Source organism: Glycine soja, chromosome 6, assembly GCF_004193775.1.
Source record: "Glycine soja cultivar W05 chromosome 6, ASM419377v2, whole genome shotgun sequence".
NCBI lineage: Eukaryota > Viridiplantae > Streptophyta > Magnoliopsida > Fabales > Fabaceae > Glycine > Glycine soja.
Genome location: NC_041007.1, coordinates 14,788,410 through 14,807,440, shown reverse-complemented (window position 1 = coordinate 14,807,440; position 19,031 = coordinate 14,788,410). Strand labels below are relative to the sequence as shown.

At 34.2% G+C, this 19,031-nt stretch overlaps 1 protein-coding gene and 1 long non-coding RNA gene across 7 annotated transcripts; one reads left to right on the top strand and one right to left on the bottom strand.

The window, feature by feature from the left end:
• Window positions 1–1,523: 1,523 nt before the first annotated feature.
• Window positions 1,524–4,927, bottom strand: LOC114414028. Its single transcript, XR_003667101.1, has 4 exons — window positions 4,824–4,927; window positions 3,156–3,340; window positions 1,896–2,305; window positions 1,524–1,829 (listed from the first exon to the last, which is right to left on the bottom strand). It is a non-coding gene; the product is annotated as an uncharacterized LOC114414028 (long non-coding RNA).
• A 1,896-nt stretch (window positions 4,928–6,823) lies between these two features.
• LOC114416315 (probable Ufm1-specific protease) lies at window positions 6,824–17,550 on the top strand. Of its 6 annotated transcripts, none has more exons than XR_003667448.1 (13): window positions 6,824–7,496; window positions 8,154–8,422; window positions 8,619–8,706; window positions 8,814–8,989; window positions 9,673–9,763; window positions 9,977–10,099; window positions 10,249–10,296; window positions 10,379–10,455; window positions 15,027–15,115; window positions 15,402–15,513; window positions 15,791–15,893; window positions 16,363–16,633; window positions 16,922–17,048. XR_003667448.1 is itself a non-coding variant. In XM_028381181.1 (13 exons), exons 1-12 carry the CDS (start codon window positions 6,962–6,964, stop codon window positions 16,545–16,547), a joined length of 1,896 nt encoding a protein of 631 aa, XP_028236982.1. In that variant the 5' UTR covers window positions 6,824–6,961; the 3' UTR covers window positions 16,548–16,578; window positions 16,922–17,063. The 6 variants fall into 6 exon arrangements, 5 of the variants coding, with proteins under 5 accessions (XP_028236982.1, XP_028236981.1, XP_028236983.1 ...); XM_028381181.1 differs by having other exon boundaries at window positions 16,363–16,578; window positions 16,922–17,063; XM_028381180.1 differs by having other exon boundaries at window positions 16,363–16,594; window positions 16,922–17,063.
• Window positions 17,551–19,031: the final 1,481 nt, after the last annotated feature.

The window sequence follows — 19,031 nt, the reverse complement described above, 5'->3', positions numbered from 1 at the left end:
AATATTTTTTCTTTTAATTTAAAATTATAATATAAGGATACAAATTGTATTATTTTTTTATTTCAACAACCGGTGTAATATTTCTTTTTTAATTTTAATTTGTTTTAATTTTTTTTTAAATGTTTTTTAAGGAAGTTAAGTCGGGAATTCACTATCTGGCTTCCCAACTTTATTTTTTTAAAAAAATATTTTTTAAAAAAAATATTTTTTAAAAAGTAGCTTTTTATTTTTATAAAAAAATAGTTTTATGTTTTTAGGAAAATGATTTTATTAAATATAATTTTTTTCTTATATTATTTAATTTTTAAAAATTGATAATATTTTTGAGTTAATAATAATTAATTTATACAAGACTTTCGAACTTTTGATTTTTTAATTTTTTTTTAAAAAACATAATAAATATATAATTATCATGTCTTAGTTATATTATATGAAGAAATTAAAACACTCAAATAACAAAAAATAATATCAATAATGATTGAAAATAATAAAATGAAATTGAAACATAATAAACAGAATATAATAAAACAAAAATAATTGGGAAGACGTACTTCAAGGTCACAAAACTTTTGCTATCAGAGGTAGGCAATGATCAACTCCAACTTGCATATTCTAAAGTCATCTCCGAGGTAATGAATAGCGATCAGCAATACACACATTGTTTAACGAATTTGACACAACCACACATTTATTATAATAGAGACCATGTGATAGTGAAATATTTTTGAGACAGTTCTGTAGACGTAGACAAAAGGTGTCGAATCACGTTAAATTATTCTTGTGTTTGTTATTATTTTTCCCGCAATGTAATCTTTGTTATGTTCTTGTGATCATTTGTGGAGATGGATAATTTTATTTGTGAGAGGATTGATTACCCAACATGAATATCATGCTAAACACATACGTTATTCTCATGTAATGGACGAGTGCAAAGATCGTCCGATTTCAACTTGTATCCCTACTAAGATGGAGGAAGAAAATTAACAGGATACTAGAAAAATATGTGGAATCTGTCAACAACAAGGCACATAACAAAAAAAATTATCCCAACATACATTGATCTTCAACTTTTCCTTAGACAAATATTATTATTTATATATTTTCTTCATGATGTAATGTATTATAGTATAAATAAATTATTAAACAAAAAAATATTATCATTTTTTAAAATTAAATAATATAAACAAAAAAATTATATTTAATAAAATAATAATATTAAAAGTTTTATTTATTTTTTAATGCAAAAATAATATTTAAAAAGGGGAATTAATTTTTTTAAAAAAATAAAATTTTAATAAAAAAAATCATTTTTTTAAAAATAAATAAAAAAGGAAACAAAACCATAGAGAAGTCCAGGCTTTCCATGAACATTACAAGCTATTGTCCAAGGAGGTGGTGCTAAATTGAATACTTTAATTGGTTTGGCTTCATTTATTATGTCTTGCTCCTCAAGGTACTTCGATTCTTGACTTTATTGAGTAAAAAAATTCATAATAAAGAAGATGGACTAATTTCAATCACTTGTGTGATTTGTAACTAGTTTTACTAATAACTTAACAACTTTATACATGCCGAACAGATACCATCATAATAAAAAACTGAAACTGTGGGAAACAAATAGTTTTGGGAAATTTGTTCCGCCATGGGTATTATGTTGAACACTATCACAAAAAGAGATTAAACACTATACTTCACTTGAGTGTTTTGAATTAGGCCATCTTCATCCACAAGGAGACCTTTTCCTAGAATAGTAACTATTCTGATAACATTTTGTGCAAGTCACTTGATTTCACCAAATAAGATCCACAAATAGAGACAAGTGAGTGTACCTGCAAGGACTCCAATGCTTAAGTCAGTTTGGACCTAAAGGAATATAAGTAGGGAGATGAATATACCTTAGGTACCATTTTGATGTGTGCTTATTTAGGGAGAGAATGAAGGAGTAGCACATTCCCATTAAGGTTTGACTTGGTATGATCGGGGGAATTGGCTGAAGGAGCCACATAATCAAGGTTTTTAGTCATTATAATCATGATTCTTCCCAACAATGAACGGTGTAATTTGAAGAATTGTCGAGTCTAGCAATTATGACTAATTGAAGGCTTGCCCATAACAATAACTATACTTCTTATCTTAAAAAAATGGTACTTCATTGAACGACCTAGAATGAAGGGACGCAGAACTTGTGAAATCGAGTAGTAGTGCTGCTTACTTTTTCTTCGAGGATATCTTTGAAAATCTTTAAGAGAGTAGAGTGAATCTGAAGTAGAAGTGTCACTGATAGTAGATAGAGACAACACCATTACTATATGAGTTAGAAAAAAAAGTTAATTAGAAAGCATGATATAATATTTACGAATAAACTTCACAAATGTCTATCATTCATATACAAAAACTAACGTGTGAATGTGTGAGACAATGGAAATGATGAGTATAATGACCAAATGTGTGCAAAATGGTTGTGACATGTATATTTTCATCTGATACTTTCAAGTCTGTGTGCTAAACTTGGGTCAACTTCACACTTGGTCGATATTATACCATGTGAACAATGTGAATTGCATTTAGAAAATCCATTATCAATTTAGTCAAACAAATTTTATATCTAAAATTAAATGTTCCCAACAATACCAAAGAGTGAAGAATTTGGGTTTCTCCTTATATTACTGTCTCACACCAATTTATCCTCACAAGAATACTTAAATAATAATTTATTAATTTCTAACTAAGTTGTCACTTATTATTCATTCAATCCATCCCCATTGTAGTAGCATTTTAATTGTAAACAACCATTAAAATTATAGTTGTTAGATTACTCCGTTCAATGTTGTTATCTATAATAGAAAATGTAAGAAAAAAACTTTATTCATCTAACCAACATGAATCTTTCTCCTAATAAGATCTTATAATTTATTAGAATGTAAACATTAAATACTAAAAAACCAATTTGAACATATAAGTTGCTCCATGATTTTCAACAAAAGAATAGGCCAAAGGAAAAGTAGGAAATTAGTAAACTCTACTTTTTAACAAGATTGTAATAAATATTCAATGTAGAAGCAAAAATCAATAGCAAAAACAAACCAAAAATCAAGTTGTGCCTAAGAAGAAGATTAATAGCAATGATTAGCCAACAAAAAGATAAACCAACTAACCTAAATGTATACAATTGAATCAGAGACATCCATTTCATAATGGTATCAATGAGACTTCCAATACATAAGCACTCCACTCTTAAAGATTCTCAAAGATCCTTAAAGAGAAAGTGAGCACAACTACTGATTTGCAAGTCCTATGTCCCTTCAACTAGGTTGTGCAATCTAAAGCCAAAGTCCACCGGCTATCAACACAAACAAGGAAGTGATTAAATTAATGGTGAAAACACATACCATAATCGACCATGAAATTAAGTATAGTTACCTAATCTTTATATAATACAAATTATTTAATCATATACACAATCAAATATAGCATTTTTCTCAAAATAATTCAATAAAATAATAATAAAAAAATAACTTGGAGATTAATGTCCATTTCAGTGATTTAGATTGAATTTAAAAAAAAAACTTCAAATTACAAGAAAATATACTCGCAAAGGCTTACTCACCTTCGAAGAGCGACAAAGAAAGAAAATCAGGTTGTTTTCCATCAAAGAGTGAGAGAGGAATGAAAAACCTAGAAAAGAGAAAGTTTTCTCACTTTCAAAGCATAGATCTAAAGGAAGAAGGGAAGGAAGGGGAAATGGAGTGATAAAAGCTTAGATCAAGGAAAGGAAATAGAGTCACTCGCCTTCAAAGAGCAAAAGAGAAAAAAAGTAGATTAAGTTGCATTTCCATGGAAGAGTGAAAGAGGAACAATAGAACTGGAAAAGAAGAAAGATTCACTCATTTTTCAAAGAGTGAGAAAGAAAAAGGTAGATCAAGTTGCTTTCCATCAAAGAGTGAAATAGGAATAGTAGATCTGAAAAAAGAGAAAGATTTGTTCAACTTCAAAAAGTAGATTTGGGGAGAAAAGGAAAAAATAAGAGATAAATTGCATAGATCAAAATAAGGAAAGAGAGACACTTACCTTCAAAAGGTAGATCTAGGGAAATAGAGAAAAAATGTTCAAAAGTAAGAACGAGAGAAAATGTTTACATTATTTAATCATGTAAATAATCAAAGATAACATTATTTTTCTCAAAATGATTAAATTCAAAGGATAATATGGAAAGAAAAATAACTTTTGGAGATTCAAGTCCATTTCAACAATTTAGATGTGATGTTATAGATGAAAATTCAAATTACATGGTAATGAATTCACAAAACTCAGTCACCTTCAAAAGTGAGAAGAAAAACTGAATCGAGTTGCTTTTCACTAAAGAGTGAGATAAGAATAACAAATCAAAAAAAAAGAGAAAGATTTGTTCATCTTCAAAGTGTAAATCTATGGAAGAAAGATGTAGAAAGAGATAAAAAAAGTCAAGGGAAGGAAAATGAGAGCCTTACTTTCAAAGTAGATATAGGAAAAAGGCAAAAAAAAGTTCAAAAGCAAGAACAAGAGAGAAATTTTATATTATTTAATCATGCATGCAATCAATGATGATATGATTTTTCTCAAAGTGATTCATTTTGTAAATTAATAAGAAAAGAAGAATAAATTTTGGAGATTTAAGTGCATTTCAGCGATTTAGATGTGATGTTAAAGAGGAATATTCAAATTATGAGGAAATCAATTTGCAAATGTCACTTACCTTCTAAGAAAGATAAAACTCAATTGCTTTCCATCGAAGAGTGAGAGAAAAATAATAGATCTAGAAAAAAAAAGAGGAAGGATTCACTCACCTTCAAAGTGTAGATCTAGGGGGAGAAGGAGCGAGAGACAAAGAGAGAGGAAATTTAGATCTTGGGAAGATTCACTCACCTTCAAAGCATATATATATATATAGGAGAAAATGGGAAAGGGAGAGAAGGGGGGGGGGGGGGGGCGGGCGAGGAGAAGTTAGATCTAGGAAAGACAAAAGTGTGTTCCACACACCCATTTATGGTTGTGTCTAACGCATAGTTTAGCGGTGCTGATTTGGAGTTAATGGGCGAAAAATATGGGCGGTGGTTTGATTGAGGTGGTTGGAGGAGGAAATAAGTTAAGCATGCATGGGTCCCACAAAACAATTTATCTTTTCGAGGTGAAGGAGTTAACTAAACAGTGACAAGTTGTGGAAACTTTTTTGTCATATAGGTTTTGATAGTGATTGATTTTATGACAAAAATTTCCTTGTGGGATTTAATTTGTTTATAATTAGTGGTACTTGGTCGCAAAGGTCTAAAAGAGTAATTTTCATAGGTTTGTTAAATTCTCTTCTCTCATTTCATTCAAACGAGACAATTTTATCATTTTATTTTCACTTTATTACTCATTTATTTCTATGAAATTAACTAGTTTAATCAAGTTGTTAGTTTGAGTGATATTGGACTTGATTACCTTAAACAATGTCTCGGGTTCGAGTATTGTGAATAAATAAAACTTGATTGAAATGAAAAACCCACCAAAGGTGTCCAACTAGGTTTCTTGATGTAGATTAGCCATCATCAAAATTGATTAATACTCTATGTCAATATCATGGTGACAATTTTTTTAACCAACTTAACATTCAACTTTATTTTCACTCTATTTCTTTTTCTTCTTCTTCAAATCTCCTCTCTTTTATTTTCATTCATTATATTTCTCGCTCCACAACCAAACACTCTTACAACTATCAAATGAATCTAGCTCAATTGGTTGAATAATGTGTATGAGTGTTGTAAATCCCTTAATCGTGATTATCAAACTCTAGAGTTAACTTTTAAACTCTTACGATTTTACAGGTCTACGTAGACAAAATGAGTTAACTCTCAAGTTTTTGGGTAAACTCGATGAACTTGTGTAAACTCGCATAAATTCTCAGAGTGAGGTAGCGAGTCAATGAGTTTTAAATCAACTATAATTCTTATGAAGAAATTGCCTCCTTTTTAAATTGTTTTCACTTTAATGACTTATGTTTTTACGAATTTATTTATATTTGGTCATTTATTTAATATTAATGTACTTTTACACTTTATTATTGCGATTTTCTATTTGACTTTATTATGAAGTTGAAATATTAAATTATTGTTGTATTAAGAGTATTTTGTTAAGTGTTTATGTCATTAATATGTTTGTTAATATTTTTTTTCTATTATGTAAATCCTGACTAGTTTACGATTCAACTCTATAAGTTGATTTTAAAGAAACGGTATAAATTTATGTAAATTCTCGAGTTTAACAATCTTTAATTTCCATGGATAAAAAACACTCTTACAACTAGGGGTATTTGGAACCAAACTAAGTTGAGCATAAAACTAAAAACCAACCCAAAAAATTGAAAATCACATGAAAAATCAATGGTTATTGATTTGATTTAGTTTTTTATTTTTATTTTTACATCATATAATTTGATTCTATTCTCAGTTTGACACGCGGAAATAAAATAAAATCAAATCTCACATCACACACCCTTAGAAATTATTATTGTAATTAATGTTTTATTGTTGAATATCTATTTTCTAAGTTTGGACAGTCGAAAACAAGTATTATGAATGTTATTTTTTTTTTTAAGTTCATTAACTTAGAAGCAAATACTCTACTACTTATAAGTTGAAAGATTATTATTAAAGTATTATTCAATTTAAAATTAATTTCTATTCTACTTTAACTTCAATTATTAAAACTTTTGTTGGTTATTCATACCATTAATTGTTAAATTAATTATTATTTAAATTTTTGTTCGGCTGAGGATAATTTTAAGTTAAAAGGGCACGAAATCACATCGGGAACACCCGTACTTGCGACTGAGCAAAGATTGCACACCGGTTCATATTATTTCGAGCCAAAGAAGAAACCGTTTCCCGTGATTCCATTGTTTCATTGAACTAAAATTTGAAAAACAAAACAAAAGAGAATTTCAATGGCGGATGATAGTAACCGCCTCGTGAGGCTGCTATGCCGCCCGAAGCCACTCAACACCAAAGGATCCGACCCGGGAATCCATTTCTGGCTTATCGGATCCCCATTCTTCCCGCCACTCACCGTCGCCTCCTTCCTCCGCCGCATCCACGCCCTCCCCTCCGCTGCTTCCCCCGATTTGCCCAAGGAATCGGAGGACCTTCGCACTCTCATCCCGAGAGGCTTCGAAGTCGTCGGTGCCCTAGCTTCCGGCGATGACGCCCACGCTCGCGCGGCCGTTGACGCCGCGCGTACGTTGAGGAACCTTCTCTACGGCGAGGGAACGGATCGGCCGGTGATCGGAGCGGTTTGCGGCTTTGATTCCGGCGAGCTGCGGTTTTTTGTGTCAGAGAGTGAAAATGCGACGGGACTTGAATCCATTTCGTCGGTAATAGAGGAACGGGATTCGAAGAAGTTTGTGTGGGAGAATGGTTGCTTGCTTCACTGTGAGCTTCCAATTAAGTTGCCACTCTATTATAGTCTCAAGAATCCAACTGGTATGTTTTGCTTATTCTCGCTCTCTCTATGTGGTTCATTGAAGTTGTTGATGATTGGTTTCTCTCAGAAACATAACATGTGCTGCAATTGGGAAATCCATTTGTGTTATTATTAATTAGATTGACACTATTGTACTTGGTTGGTTAGACATTTCAATTTAGGTTTGCATGTGGGGTTAAAACTTAAAAGGAGCTAATGGGAAGATCATATGCCACTTTTATAAGTATAATTAACGAAACACTTGCTTGAGTGATTTATCTAGTTGGATAAGTCTACATAGGGTCCTTAGGAGTTCTTCTAGACGTCTACTTAGATGTTCTTATGTTTACATACAATTTTTCATTGGCTTATTATTAAACAAAGTAGGGTTTACCCACAAGGAGTAGCTCGAGCCCTTTAAGCATATGAAGGGTTCGATCGCTGACTATGTGAATAGAGGAACATATATAGGTAAAGGAGTTGTTCCTTGATTCGTACTCCACATCCTTGGGGAGTAGTCCCATGGTTTACCCTATTTTATTGTAATAGAAGTTGTGTACGTTTTAGTGTACAGATTCACAGGATAATATCTGGACTGCAGTGAATTATCTAAGATGCATCTATCACTATCACTCTGTTCTAAATGGGAATAAATTCTAGACAATTTTGTTTTGCAGATGTTGAGAAATCATATGTACAGGCTACCGAAGCCGTTATTGCCAAGTTAAGAGACCCTCAGGCTGTGTACTTGTTAGAAACGTCAAACAAAGCCTCTCAGGATATATCTCCTCCTGTCATAATTCGAGGTCTACAATTAGACTTTAGCACAGACCTCTCCAAGATCAAGGCTTTGGCTGATGATGATGATGGCTTTGATGCAAGCTCACTATCATGTTCATACTTTCCCATCAGCAGTAAAGCAGGCTCACCAGTTTTTTCTGCAGAGGTAACATAAAAGATTACGATATTCTTTGTGATCTTTCTCCCCTTTTCTTTTCAATTGTTTGGTTTTTTCTTAGATTTTCTGATAGTATTTGTGATTTTGTTTTTTTATCTTGTCTTTATTTTCTCCTTTCTGCATGTACTTCATGAATATTCAAATGACTACCATCGTCCATTTTGTGAAATTTTCTTCTTCTTAGAATGCAGATATTATCCAAGTTAGTGTTCTCTTTAATAGCTTAGGGTCATCATCAGCTTCTACTGTCCCTGTTGCCGAATACTTTCCAGGTCAAAATTTGTGGATTGTATTTGATGTCCAATATTTGCTCATTGAAATTTTTTATTTTCCTTTTATTTTTAGCTTATTTTAATCGAAGTTGAATTATTGCTTTCAGTCCAGGAAGAAACTAGACTCCTTATTGTGGATATTAAGTTAGATGTACTCTGCTATTCTTCCAGGAAGCTTCCACTGAAATATGCAGTTTCAAGTTTAATCATACCTGGCTTAGTTGACCAATTAAATGTAGTGCAGAAGTTGATGTTGCCTAACCTTTTGGCACAACATCCTTGGGTGAGGCAATAGATTCATCTTTCCAGTTACCTACTATGGTTCTACTATTTCACCATGATTCCGATTCACAAGAAAATCATCCTTCTATAGTCAATGGATGTGCAATGACTCATTGTCATTCCTCTATCCTATCATTAGAATTTCAAATGAATTTTTGGCTTTTGTCTCGCAAATATGTACATTATTTCTTTCTATAATACAACTCGCCAATGAAAGTGACAATTTCAATTTCATATGGGCTGTAATGCATCAGGATGACTACATATAATGGTTTTCATCTGAACTTTCAAATATATGAAGATCTGTTTTATAACTATGGAATATTTCTAGTTTAAATGGTTACAAGAACCAGACCTGTTTCAACTTTGATAGGTAGTGTGTGGATGACAAAATTAGTAATTAGTATATAATGATGTAAGGTACTAATGTATGAATTTGGACTGAACCTATCCTGCTTCATATTCTCTCATTAATGAAATTATGGTATTGGAAAAAAAAACTTTTACAAAACACCCTAATGATTATTAGTGATCAGTCAGGTCAGATTCATGAAATTGTGTTTAAGATATTTTTTACTCTATTATTTAATTTAGTTATATTGTTTCATAGTAAAGTTTTCTTTTCACTTATTTGTTAAATACTTATTGTTCTTTTGATTGACTAGCAATTTATTTATTTGTCAGCTAAAATCTTATCACTTTAGTCCTCCTGGGATTCTACATCCAATAACTGTTTTCTATGAACTGAGTTTTGGGGAGACAGAAATGAAGCAAGGTATGTTGTTGAATTATGACATGGATAGGATAATTCTTTTACGATGTACTTGTCATTAGAAAATATAGAATAAAGCTATATTATATGCTGTTGATAAATTTCAGAGAAGAATATATCTGTTGAATCTTTGGGCTTTTCCAATCTACTTTATCATTTATGATCTCAGCATGTGTTAGTATTTAGTGATTTATGAATTATTCATGCTTTCTGCAGTTGAAGTTAGGAGATCCTTGCACTCAAGGTTGGGATTGCCGTATGATCGTCCCCTTCTAAGAATTTCTAATGCCTTGGATTTTTCAAAATTGAATAACAATGATATGGTCTCTCTACAGAAAGGTAATATATACATTTGAATGGGTAGTTTATGCTCTATAGGTGTCAGGATTATGATTGCATTTGCCTCTTTTCAGGTTGTATTTTCTAATACTAACTCCTTAACATATATCATGTGCTCTAAGTTTCTTAATATTTGTTGGTAATATTAGGTTCAACTTTGCTCAGAGATGTACACATTGGGATTCCAAGTAGTGGGGGTAAGTTGCTATTATGGCCTGTGTCCCTCATTCTAAATATAATTGTTTTTTGTCTCATTTGTAATGGTTGTGGTTAATGCAGTTACTGGGGGAACTGTTTCCCTTGTTCAAGGTTCTTATGAATACTTCCATTATCTTCACGATGGTTATAATGATTCGGTAATTTCAATTCTTCTGCTCACTAATGGTTGTAACATGTTCATTAAATTACATCTCATCTTCATTTTCTTGTGCTCAATTGAAATTACACATAACAGACAAACCTCGGTTGTTGTTGCTGAGTGGTTTAAGATTAACTGATTAACATAATCTTGTTTAGGCAGTTGCAAATTATGGTTTGGATATGGGAAAAATCATTTGAAGTTTAAAATGATGAAAATTACGATAATGGAAGTTGTTCTTTGTAAGTAATCTGTTAAATATATTCAAAATTATTTGTATGTAAAAATGATGATAAAAAAGATAAAATTGGAATAATCTATTACTAGTGTGGTTTTTGTGTATAATGCTGTATGAAACTATGAATGACAAAAGTATTATATATGAAATTAGAAATGATGATCACCCGTGGAAGGTAATGAGAATAAATGTAAGAGAAGGTCATCTGATGTGTAGCTTCACAAGGAATGCAGCTTGTGGAAAAATGGACTTGGCATTTTTGGTCTTTTCTTGAGTTGCCAAATCCTTTCCACTATTTCAAAATAAAAAATAATGTTATATAGGCATAGCTTGGCTTCTATTGCCTGGATGAGTTCTGGAATAGGATCACTTTTTGTATGCCTCTTAGAGTGTAGTGTTTCAATGCCCTGTAGAGTCTGGCTACCATCCTACCTTTTGATATGTAGCACCTGATCTCTCTATTAAATAGAGGGTCACTTAAGTTGGCATTTTGCAGAAGCTGCACACATTGCCGCTTTATCAAGTTTCCATTTGAGCTTTCGCAAATGCATTATCAGTTTTTATTTATCATTGACCGATGACTTTATTTCCATTAAAAACTAGTTTAAGGGCATTAAATGCTGGCGAATCAATTTTTATTAGCTTTCTTTATTTGTTGTCCTCACCATTACCTCTGGGACGAGTTGTTAATCTTATGGATATTATTTGGGAGCAAGATTTTTGCTTTTTGACCTTCTGTCACTCAACAAGTCTCACTTCTTTCCATTTTATTTTGCTTTTAAGCTCCTTTTCATCTGTTAGGTTCTTGAGATTTTCCCTCAGCAATCATTTTAATCCCTTTTTAAGACTATCCGACAGGCAACTGCCACACTAATGAGTACTACCAAAAATATTTTATTTTAAAAAAATAATTTTAGGGATGGATAAATATCCATAAAAAATGTTAATGGATGGATTGGATTTTTTTAATAATTTTTAATGGATTGTTTTTAGTTCATCTATTAATCTGAATAATAAAACATTATCCAGTCTATCCATTTGACGGGCCTAATATGCCATTTAAATGTAAGGATGTTGGCAGTTAGCACTTAAAATAACAAGACTTGAGTTGTGATGTTGAAGAATTTTTTAGTTCCGTATCTAAGCCAGTTTTTATTTGTGGTATAAAACTAATTTCCATTCATTACGAAGGTTCTCTACCTTAGTAAGGATAGGTGGTGGAGGGGGTCCTTGCCAAACTCAGTCATTGGCTAAGTGTGTGGTGCACTAGTTAGTGTGTGTGACTTCTTGTCTAGTCAATGAACGTCTTAAAACAAAATATAATTATATTTACATGTTGGTTAGAATTTGAGTATTAATCATGAGAAATTACGTCAAATAAAAGCCACAAGAGAGAGAATGAGAGGAAGAGAGACAGAGAGACAGAGAGTGGGTGAGTGAGAAACAGAGAGCATGTGGGTGATCGGTTCTGTGTCCACTTCGCAAGAAGAGGGCATGACATCTACGACACAGTGGACTTGTCGGAGTGGCGGTGGAGAGACAGCACGAGAAACTCAAGAGACGCTTCAGATATCTCGTCTTTCTGCTTTACGCGTTTCCCTGAAGACATTCGAGAAAAAGAATTGTGGTTTACTTCCAAGAAATGAGGCGATGTCAGGGAGGTTTATATAGCTAAGGACAAGAATAGAAGTGGTTGGAGATATGGTTTTGTTAGACTCAAGGGTGTATCCAATGTCAAGCAACTTGAGGGACAGTTGGATAATCTGATCGTAGGGGGCCTTAAACTACACATGAATCTACCAAAACATGAAAGGGAAGACAAGACGCATCTACAAGATAGGGAGATTGACAGGGCTACATCTGGTGGACGAGACAAGGGTAAGGCAGTCATGGCGCAACCCCACTGTCAACCTAACAAGGGACAACAAAAGACGTCAGAGATGGGGGATGGAAAGTGTCAAGAAAATTGCACTAATGGAGTCCGGAAATGGAGTTCAGAGTGGATTATCTATGTTCCACTCGTTGCAGTAACGGAGTCCGGAAATGCGCACTGGCTTTAGACTGGTCTGGATAATGTGTTGGGGCATTCCAATACACGCCTGGGACATGGAAAGTGTCAAGAAAATTGCAGAAAGCGTAGGAGAGGTAGTCGAGGTAGACGAAGAGGTGGAAGATCAACAAAGACTTGATTGGGCAAGAGTCCTTGTCAAGACACTTTGGTCTCCGCTAATCAACCATTTGGTTACGGCGAATATCAATGGAGAAGAGTTTGTAGTGAAGATTGTGGAGGAAACTTGCTATAGTTCTTGGAAGTGCACATGTAGAAGACTGAACTTCTTGGACTCATCGGAGGAGATCTCTTCCGGGGAAAGCGAGATTGTGCCAGATGCAGCATCTGTCTGCTCGCAGTTTGATGGCGAAAAACCATGGTGGGGGTGGCGGCGGAGGAAGAAGGTGAGGTCAGTACGAACAGCAGGGAGGGTGGAGACAGAGATCCCTTTGACTGTTGGTGGTGGCCCAACCAACATGTTGACCTCGGTCAACTAAGGCACCACGCTCCAGGATTCATTCTTGGAAGGGCCCACTGAAACACGTGGGCATGTACAAAAGGAAGGAAGCCTGGCAGACGTAAGTCATGCTTTCGGCCATGGACAAGAGCTCTCACGTATGGAAAAGAAAAGAAGGGTTGACAGAGATAGCAGTTTACAAAAAGAGAGGGTGGAAGATGAAGCCCTTTTTCGTAAACAAAGTGATGGAAAGGAAATGGAAGCAGGTAATAATTAATAAAAGCAAGGGGGACCCACAAAAGTCAGACTAATTTGAATTAAAGGGGGTTGAGGGGGGTGTACAGTTACCTACTTCAGGAAAAGACAACAACTCAGAACATGTTTCTCAGTAGAGGACGTGATTGATCAAGACCAAATGGAAGAACTGAACTTGGGCCTAAAATATAATGGGCCTCAATCAGTATGGCAAGTTTACAAGAGGACAAGAAAATACAAAGGGGGAAATGGGCTTGGTGTGATAGGAGGAGAAAAAGAAACTAATGAAGACACCAGCCTTCGTAAAGACATTGGAAGTGCTGATGCTGGACCAACAAGGCCTGATTCTCTTACTTTGGATGGAGGAAGTGGTCTAAAAGAAGTTGCTACGTGGGATGCTTACGCCAAAGGGGCGAATGCTGAAGGTTCAACTTCAAGCTAATATACAAGAGCCCGAGAAGCTGTGAAGCAAAGATGGAGGCTACAAGTACATTGGAATTGGCTAAAAACACGGGAACTGGTTTTGGGAAGAAAGAAAATGAATTGCTGTCCAGAATGGTTGTTCTAGATGGAAGAGACAAATCTGAACTTGAGAAGCTGGGAAGAAGGGTGGGTGATCAATGAAGATAGTTACCTATAATATTAGAGGTTTGGGGGAGGGGTATTAAATGGGGAGCAGTAAAGAAATTGGAGGTGAAAGAGCAAGTGGATATGTTATGTCTACAGGAAACTAAGAAGGAAATGGTGGATAGAACTGTGTGTCAAGCTTTGTGGGGGGATTCCAAGGTGAAATGGGCAGCCAATCCAGCAGTGAACAGTGCTGGAGGCACTAATTTGAAAATGAAAATTCCAAGCAAGGTAGCACACTTTGTTTGGAGGTTGGTTAGGGATAGACTATCAACAAGAGCAAACCTAAGGAGAAGGAATGTGCAGCTAGATGACTACCACTGCCCGTTTTGTTCAAGTCATGAGGAGGAAGCATCCCACATATTTTTTGGTTGCCAAAGAATATAATGCCTTTATGGTGGGAGAGCCTTGCATGTACAGAGGTTGTAACTGTGTTCCCTGCATCACCTAGGGAACACTTTCTACAACATTCATACTGTAAGGCATCAGGAATAGTCCAAAACAGATGGTGGATTTGGTGGGCTGCCCTCACATGGTGCATTTGGAATCATAGAAACAGAATTGCATTCTCAATGACAATTTTAATGGACAGAAATTGATGGAGGATGCAATTTTCTTCTGCTGAATGTGGCTTAGATATTTGCAATGGATAGTCCAGTGTGCCCAGAGATGGGGGTTATGGTATTCTAATATCTCATGCATATTTCAATACCATAATCTTATATAGATAACATGCACATTGGGATGTACAGCTATTAGTACTACCTGTACTGATTTTATATATATATATATATATATATATATATATATATATATATATATTTTTTTTTTACTGATAAAAGAATAATTATATTTACATACCTGCAGAGTACAGATATCACTAAAACTAAATCTCTCAATTTTCTTTTAGTATCAGAAACTAAATTAATTTAATTTTTCTAGGGGTGGGGTTGTGCTTACCGCTCTCTCCAGACTATCATTTCGTGGTTCAGACTTCAAAACTACACATCCATAGAAGTTCCTTCTCATAGGTATTTACATTTCACTCTCCTGCGATTGTGAATTTTCTTTCGAGGGCAGATACCATTCCTTCCGTTATTTTCTTATTGTCCCTTCAGGTTTAAATTGGGTCACGTTTTTATTTTTCTTGTGTAATGGATTATTAGATTGGTCTTTTAAAGAGTTTCTTGTTTTTCATTTAAGGAAATTTAATGAATCAGTTTGTCTGGCTGAAGTTCACTCTTGTCAAAATCTTCTTGTTTTGTCATATTCATGCATATGATCATTATTTGGCCTGACAAACTACAACCTTCTCAGGGAAATACAGCAGACTCTTGTTGAAATTGGTGATAAAGACCCTTCTTTTGTTGGATCACGAGATTGGATCGGTGCCATTGAATTGAGCTTTGTTTTGGACAAACTTCTGGGTGTAAGTAGTCGCTCCTCTTAGCATTTCTTAATGTCCAACTGTAGATTTATTACTAAACTGTATATTGTAGATGCAGTTGGGCTTTTGGGCCCAACTAGACATCTTGCTTGTGTTCTCTGGCTAGAATCATGACAAGATATGTTGAGCCTCTCACCCCAAAGAAGGCTTGAGTCTAAATTCTTGATCCATTACTGTACACAGTCCATGAAGTATGCATTGCTTGTGAACCTAATTGAGTTCTTAATGATTTGATTGGGTGGTGTACTTTTTTTAACAGGTTACGTGCAAAGTCATCAATGTTAGATCTGGAGCTGAGCTTCCGGAAAGATGTCGAGAGCTAGCGTTGCACTTTGAAAACCAAAGTACACCTGTTATGATTGGTTAGTAATTTATGTATTTTTGCTTTTATCTGTCATTTATCTATAGCATCTCCCTGTATGGTGTAGGCTTGTGCAAAGAACCAAACCAGACTGTGAACTAAACTGAACTAAACCTTTTGAAACAGTTCAAGAACCTGGATTAGTTTTTTAAAACAGTTAATCGGTAATCCAATTTGGTTAACATTATAAGCAAATCACTGAATATCCTCAAAATTAATCAGAACCCTAACACTTCCTGCACCAAGAAGCTGCTGTGTTCTGCAAAATCATCCTTGTCTCCCTTTTTGGTCATGGCACTACTCTCATCGTTCCTTGTTTGTCAAGTTAGAATCTTTCTTTGGGACACAAAAGTAGTAGTAGTAGTAGCAGTAGTGCATGCGAGGAGTTGACTTTGACTGCAGCTGTGTACTCATTGGATTGTGCCAGTGAATATGCAGGTGTATACATGACAAAATTTTGGCTCTCGCAGAGACAAATGACAAGGAGGTGCTGCAGCCTGTAGGCAGGCTCATCCCTGTACTTGTTGTCGATGAGCTGGAGAATGGCCACAGGGAACTTGATGAGGACCTTTTCAGTGGTGGCAGAGGGATTGGTGTTGTCAGGGAAGTGGTCTTTGACGAGCTCAGTAGCTCACTAATATCAATTGAGGGGTAGAGAAAGGAGTCAGGGTGGATCGACAGGAATGGTGAGCATGTATCAAGGTTTGAAGCAATTACCTCTTAGTACAGAGAATCTCTCTGGTTAGCACTTCCATGCACCAGTTCACTGAACCAAAAACTAGTTCACTTCAGTTCTTATGAAATACAATTAGTTTGATTCGGTTCAAGTTTTGGTTTTCTATGCTCACCCGAATCTTACCAGGCCTACCTTGTAGGGTGGCTTGAAATTCTAGACTCTACAGTATATTTTTCATTTGCATATTCACTTCAATATGAGTTGTGTTATGTTTGTCTGTATTGCTCAGAAATTTTTGGTAGGGACGGTAGGAGTAATGATATCTCTCATAATGATTTGGTTTCTAAATGCAGGTGGTGGTGTACTTGCATATACACTCTTGGGAGTGGATTACAATGAAGCAAGTGGAGATTGTGCATTTTTAATACTCGATCCCCACTATACAGGTTCGGATGACCTAAAGAAAATAGTCAATGGAGGATGGTGTGGGTGGAAAAAGGCTGTTGATAGCAAGGGAAAGAATTTCTTCTTGCATGATAAGTTTTATAATCTGCTGCTGCCTCAGAGGCCCCACATGGTTTGAGGCCTAGCTTCTAATGAAAAGAGAACTCCCAATTATACCAATTTCTTGCAATACTAGAGTAAATTTTCAATTCGTTGCCTCACTTTTGAGTTATTGATGTTTAGTAATTGGCATCCTGTGATTATAACCAAGATTCATCCTGTGACCTGAAATCTTCCGTGTGGAGTCTCTAGGGCTAAATCTTGCGCAAAAGATGTTTCAAATTTGGGGAAAGATAGGATTAACTGAAATTTTGTGAGATACTTTTTCAAGTTATCCGATACACATGGTACTAAGAGATCTAAAGCTGCCCATATCTGTGAGCCGGGCCCAACAATCTTAGAAGCATAACTATAAATTTGAAACTTGAGCCAATTTGAAAACCAGATTTATTGGTATAATATTTTTTCTTTTAGGCTATAGTGATGTGAAGATTGCAGAACAAACACTACGCTAAATGTTATGATGCTAATATCTCGGTTTAGAAAATGCATACAATATAGAAAATCTTGGGTATTTTGATACGTAGGACTAGGTGCGTTGTTTTGCCTGTGAATACTGAATATTACAAATTGTGAAATAGTAAAAAGAAGAATTAATTTGTAGTTTTGAAATATTATAAATTATTAATAGCCCCTAAAATACGGCAAAGTAAAATATGTAACGCGAAAGGTATATTAAAGGGAAAATTGTTATTTGAAAGTTCTAAAATTAATATTTTAAAGATACTTTTTAAATGTGAATGGTCGACTTGTGAGATGTTAGTAGAACGTGAAATAATTTTTTTTAGTCCTGAGGTTTTGGAAATAATTAAATATTCCCGAAAGAAACGCCCCTTAACTTTTCCAGTTTCATTTTGTTCATGTGTTCTTCGAATATTATCCCATAATTGAACAATAAAACGAAAGTGTAAAAAAATGGAAATCAGTGAATACTTTTACAAAAATAAAGTAAAGCTACACCTACACACAATCGCATATCAAGAAGCTGCGAATGTAGAAGCACTTTACCCATCTGGCCAAGCACTTTCGGTAAAAAAAGCCTCAAATCGATGAGTAAATACTCGAGTGACATTGGGATTATTTTCCCCTTCTTGGTTAGGCGTTGGATTTATTTGATAGCATTAAAGCTGGTCTGCATCCTGCAGTAACATAAATTAGCCTTCTGTGCTGATTGCTGTAGCTATCTTCTTCTTCTTTTTTTTATTTTATTTTTTTTATCAGAATTTCTGTAGCTATCTAATCTAATCAATATTCAACTAACTCCTAACCATTTTTATTTTTATTTTTGTAGAGAAGCAAATATAACTGCAGAATAGGTGAAACTAACAACTATCCATTTAACACTCGTGACTAACATTTAGGCCCCATCCGTTTAGATAAGTTTCTTTATTTAAGAAGAAAATGAATTGAACTTTTTTTTTATAAGTTAAAATTAACTTATATATAAATTAAAATTAATTAAAAAGATTGTATTGCTGAGAGAAAAAATACTAGAGTCCACACATATCCTTTTATTATATTCATCTTTGACCGGAAGGAAGCAAATGGGAATGAGAGAAATAGGATAGAAATATTATTTGTTTTCTTAGTAATATTTTTAGTTCTAATATTAAATTTTAGGGAAACAATTATTTCATGGATAAAATTTAATTGAATTATAAAACACTTGTTTATTCAATGCAACAATACTAATGAGTGTATAAATTAGTTAGGGTTGGCCTACAAGTCCGGGTGATGAGAGGATTGTTGTAATATACATAAGATTATAGGTTTGAATTTCAGTGCAATTATTATACAAACATAAAAATAGTTATTAGGATGAGATTGAACCTTAAAAAAGTTGGTATGAGATTGTTCTAATTTATTTAAAAATCTCAAGTGTTGAGTTTTCAGGAATGT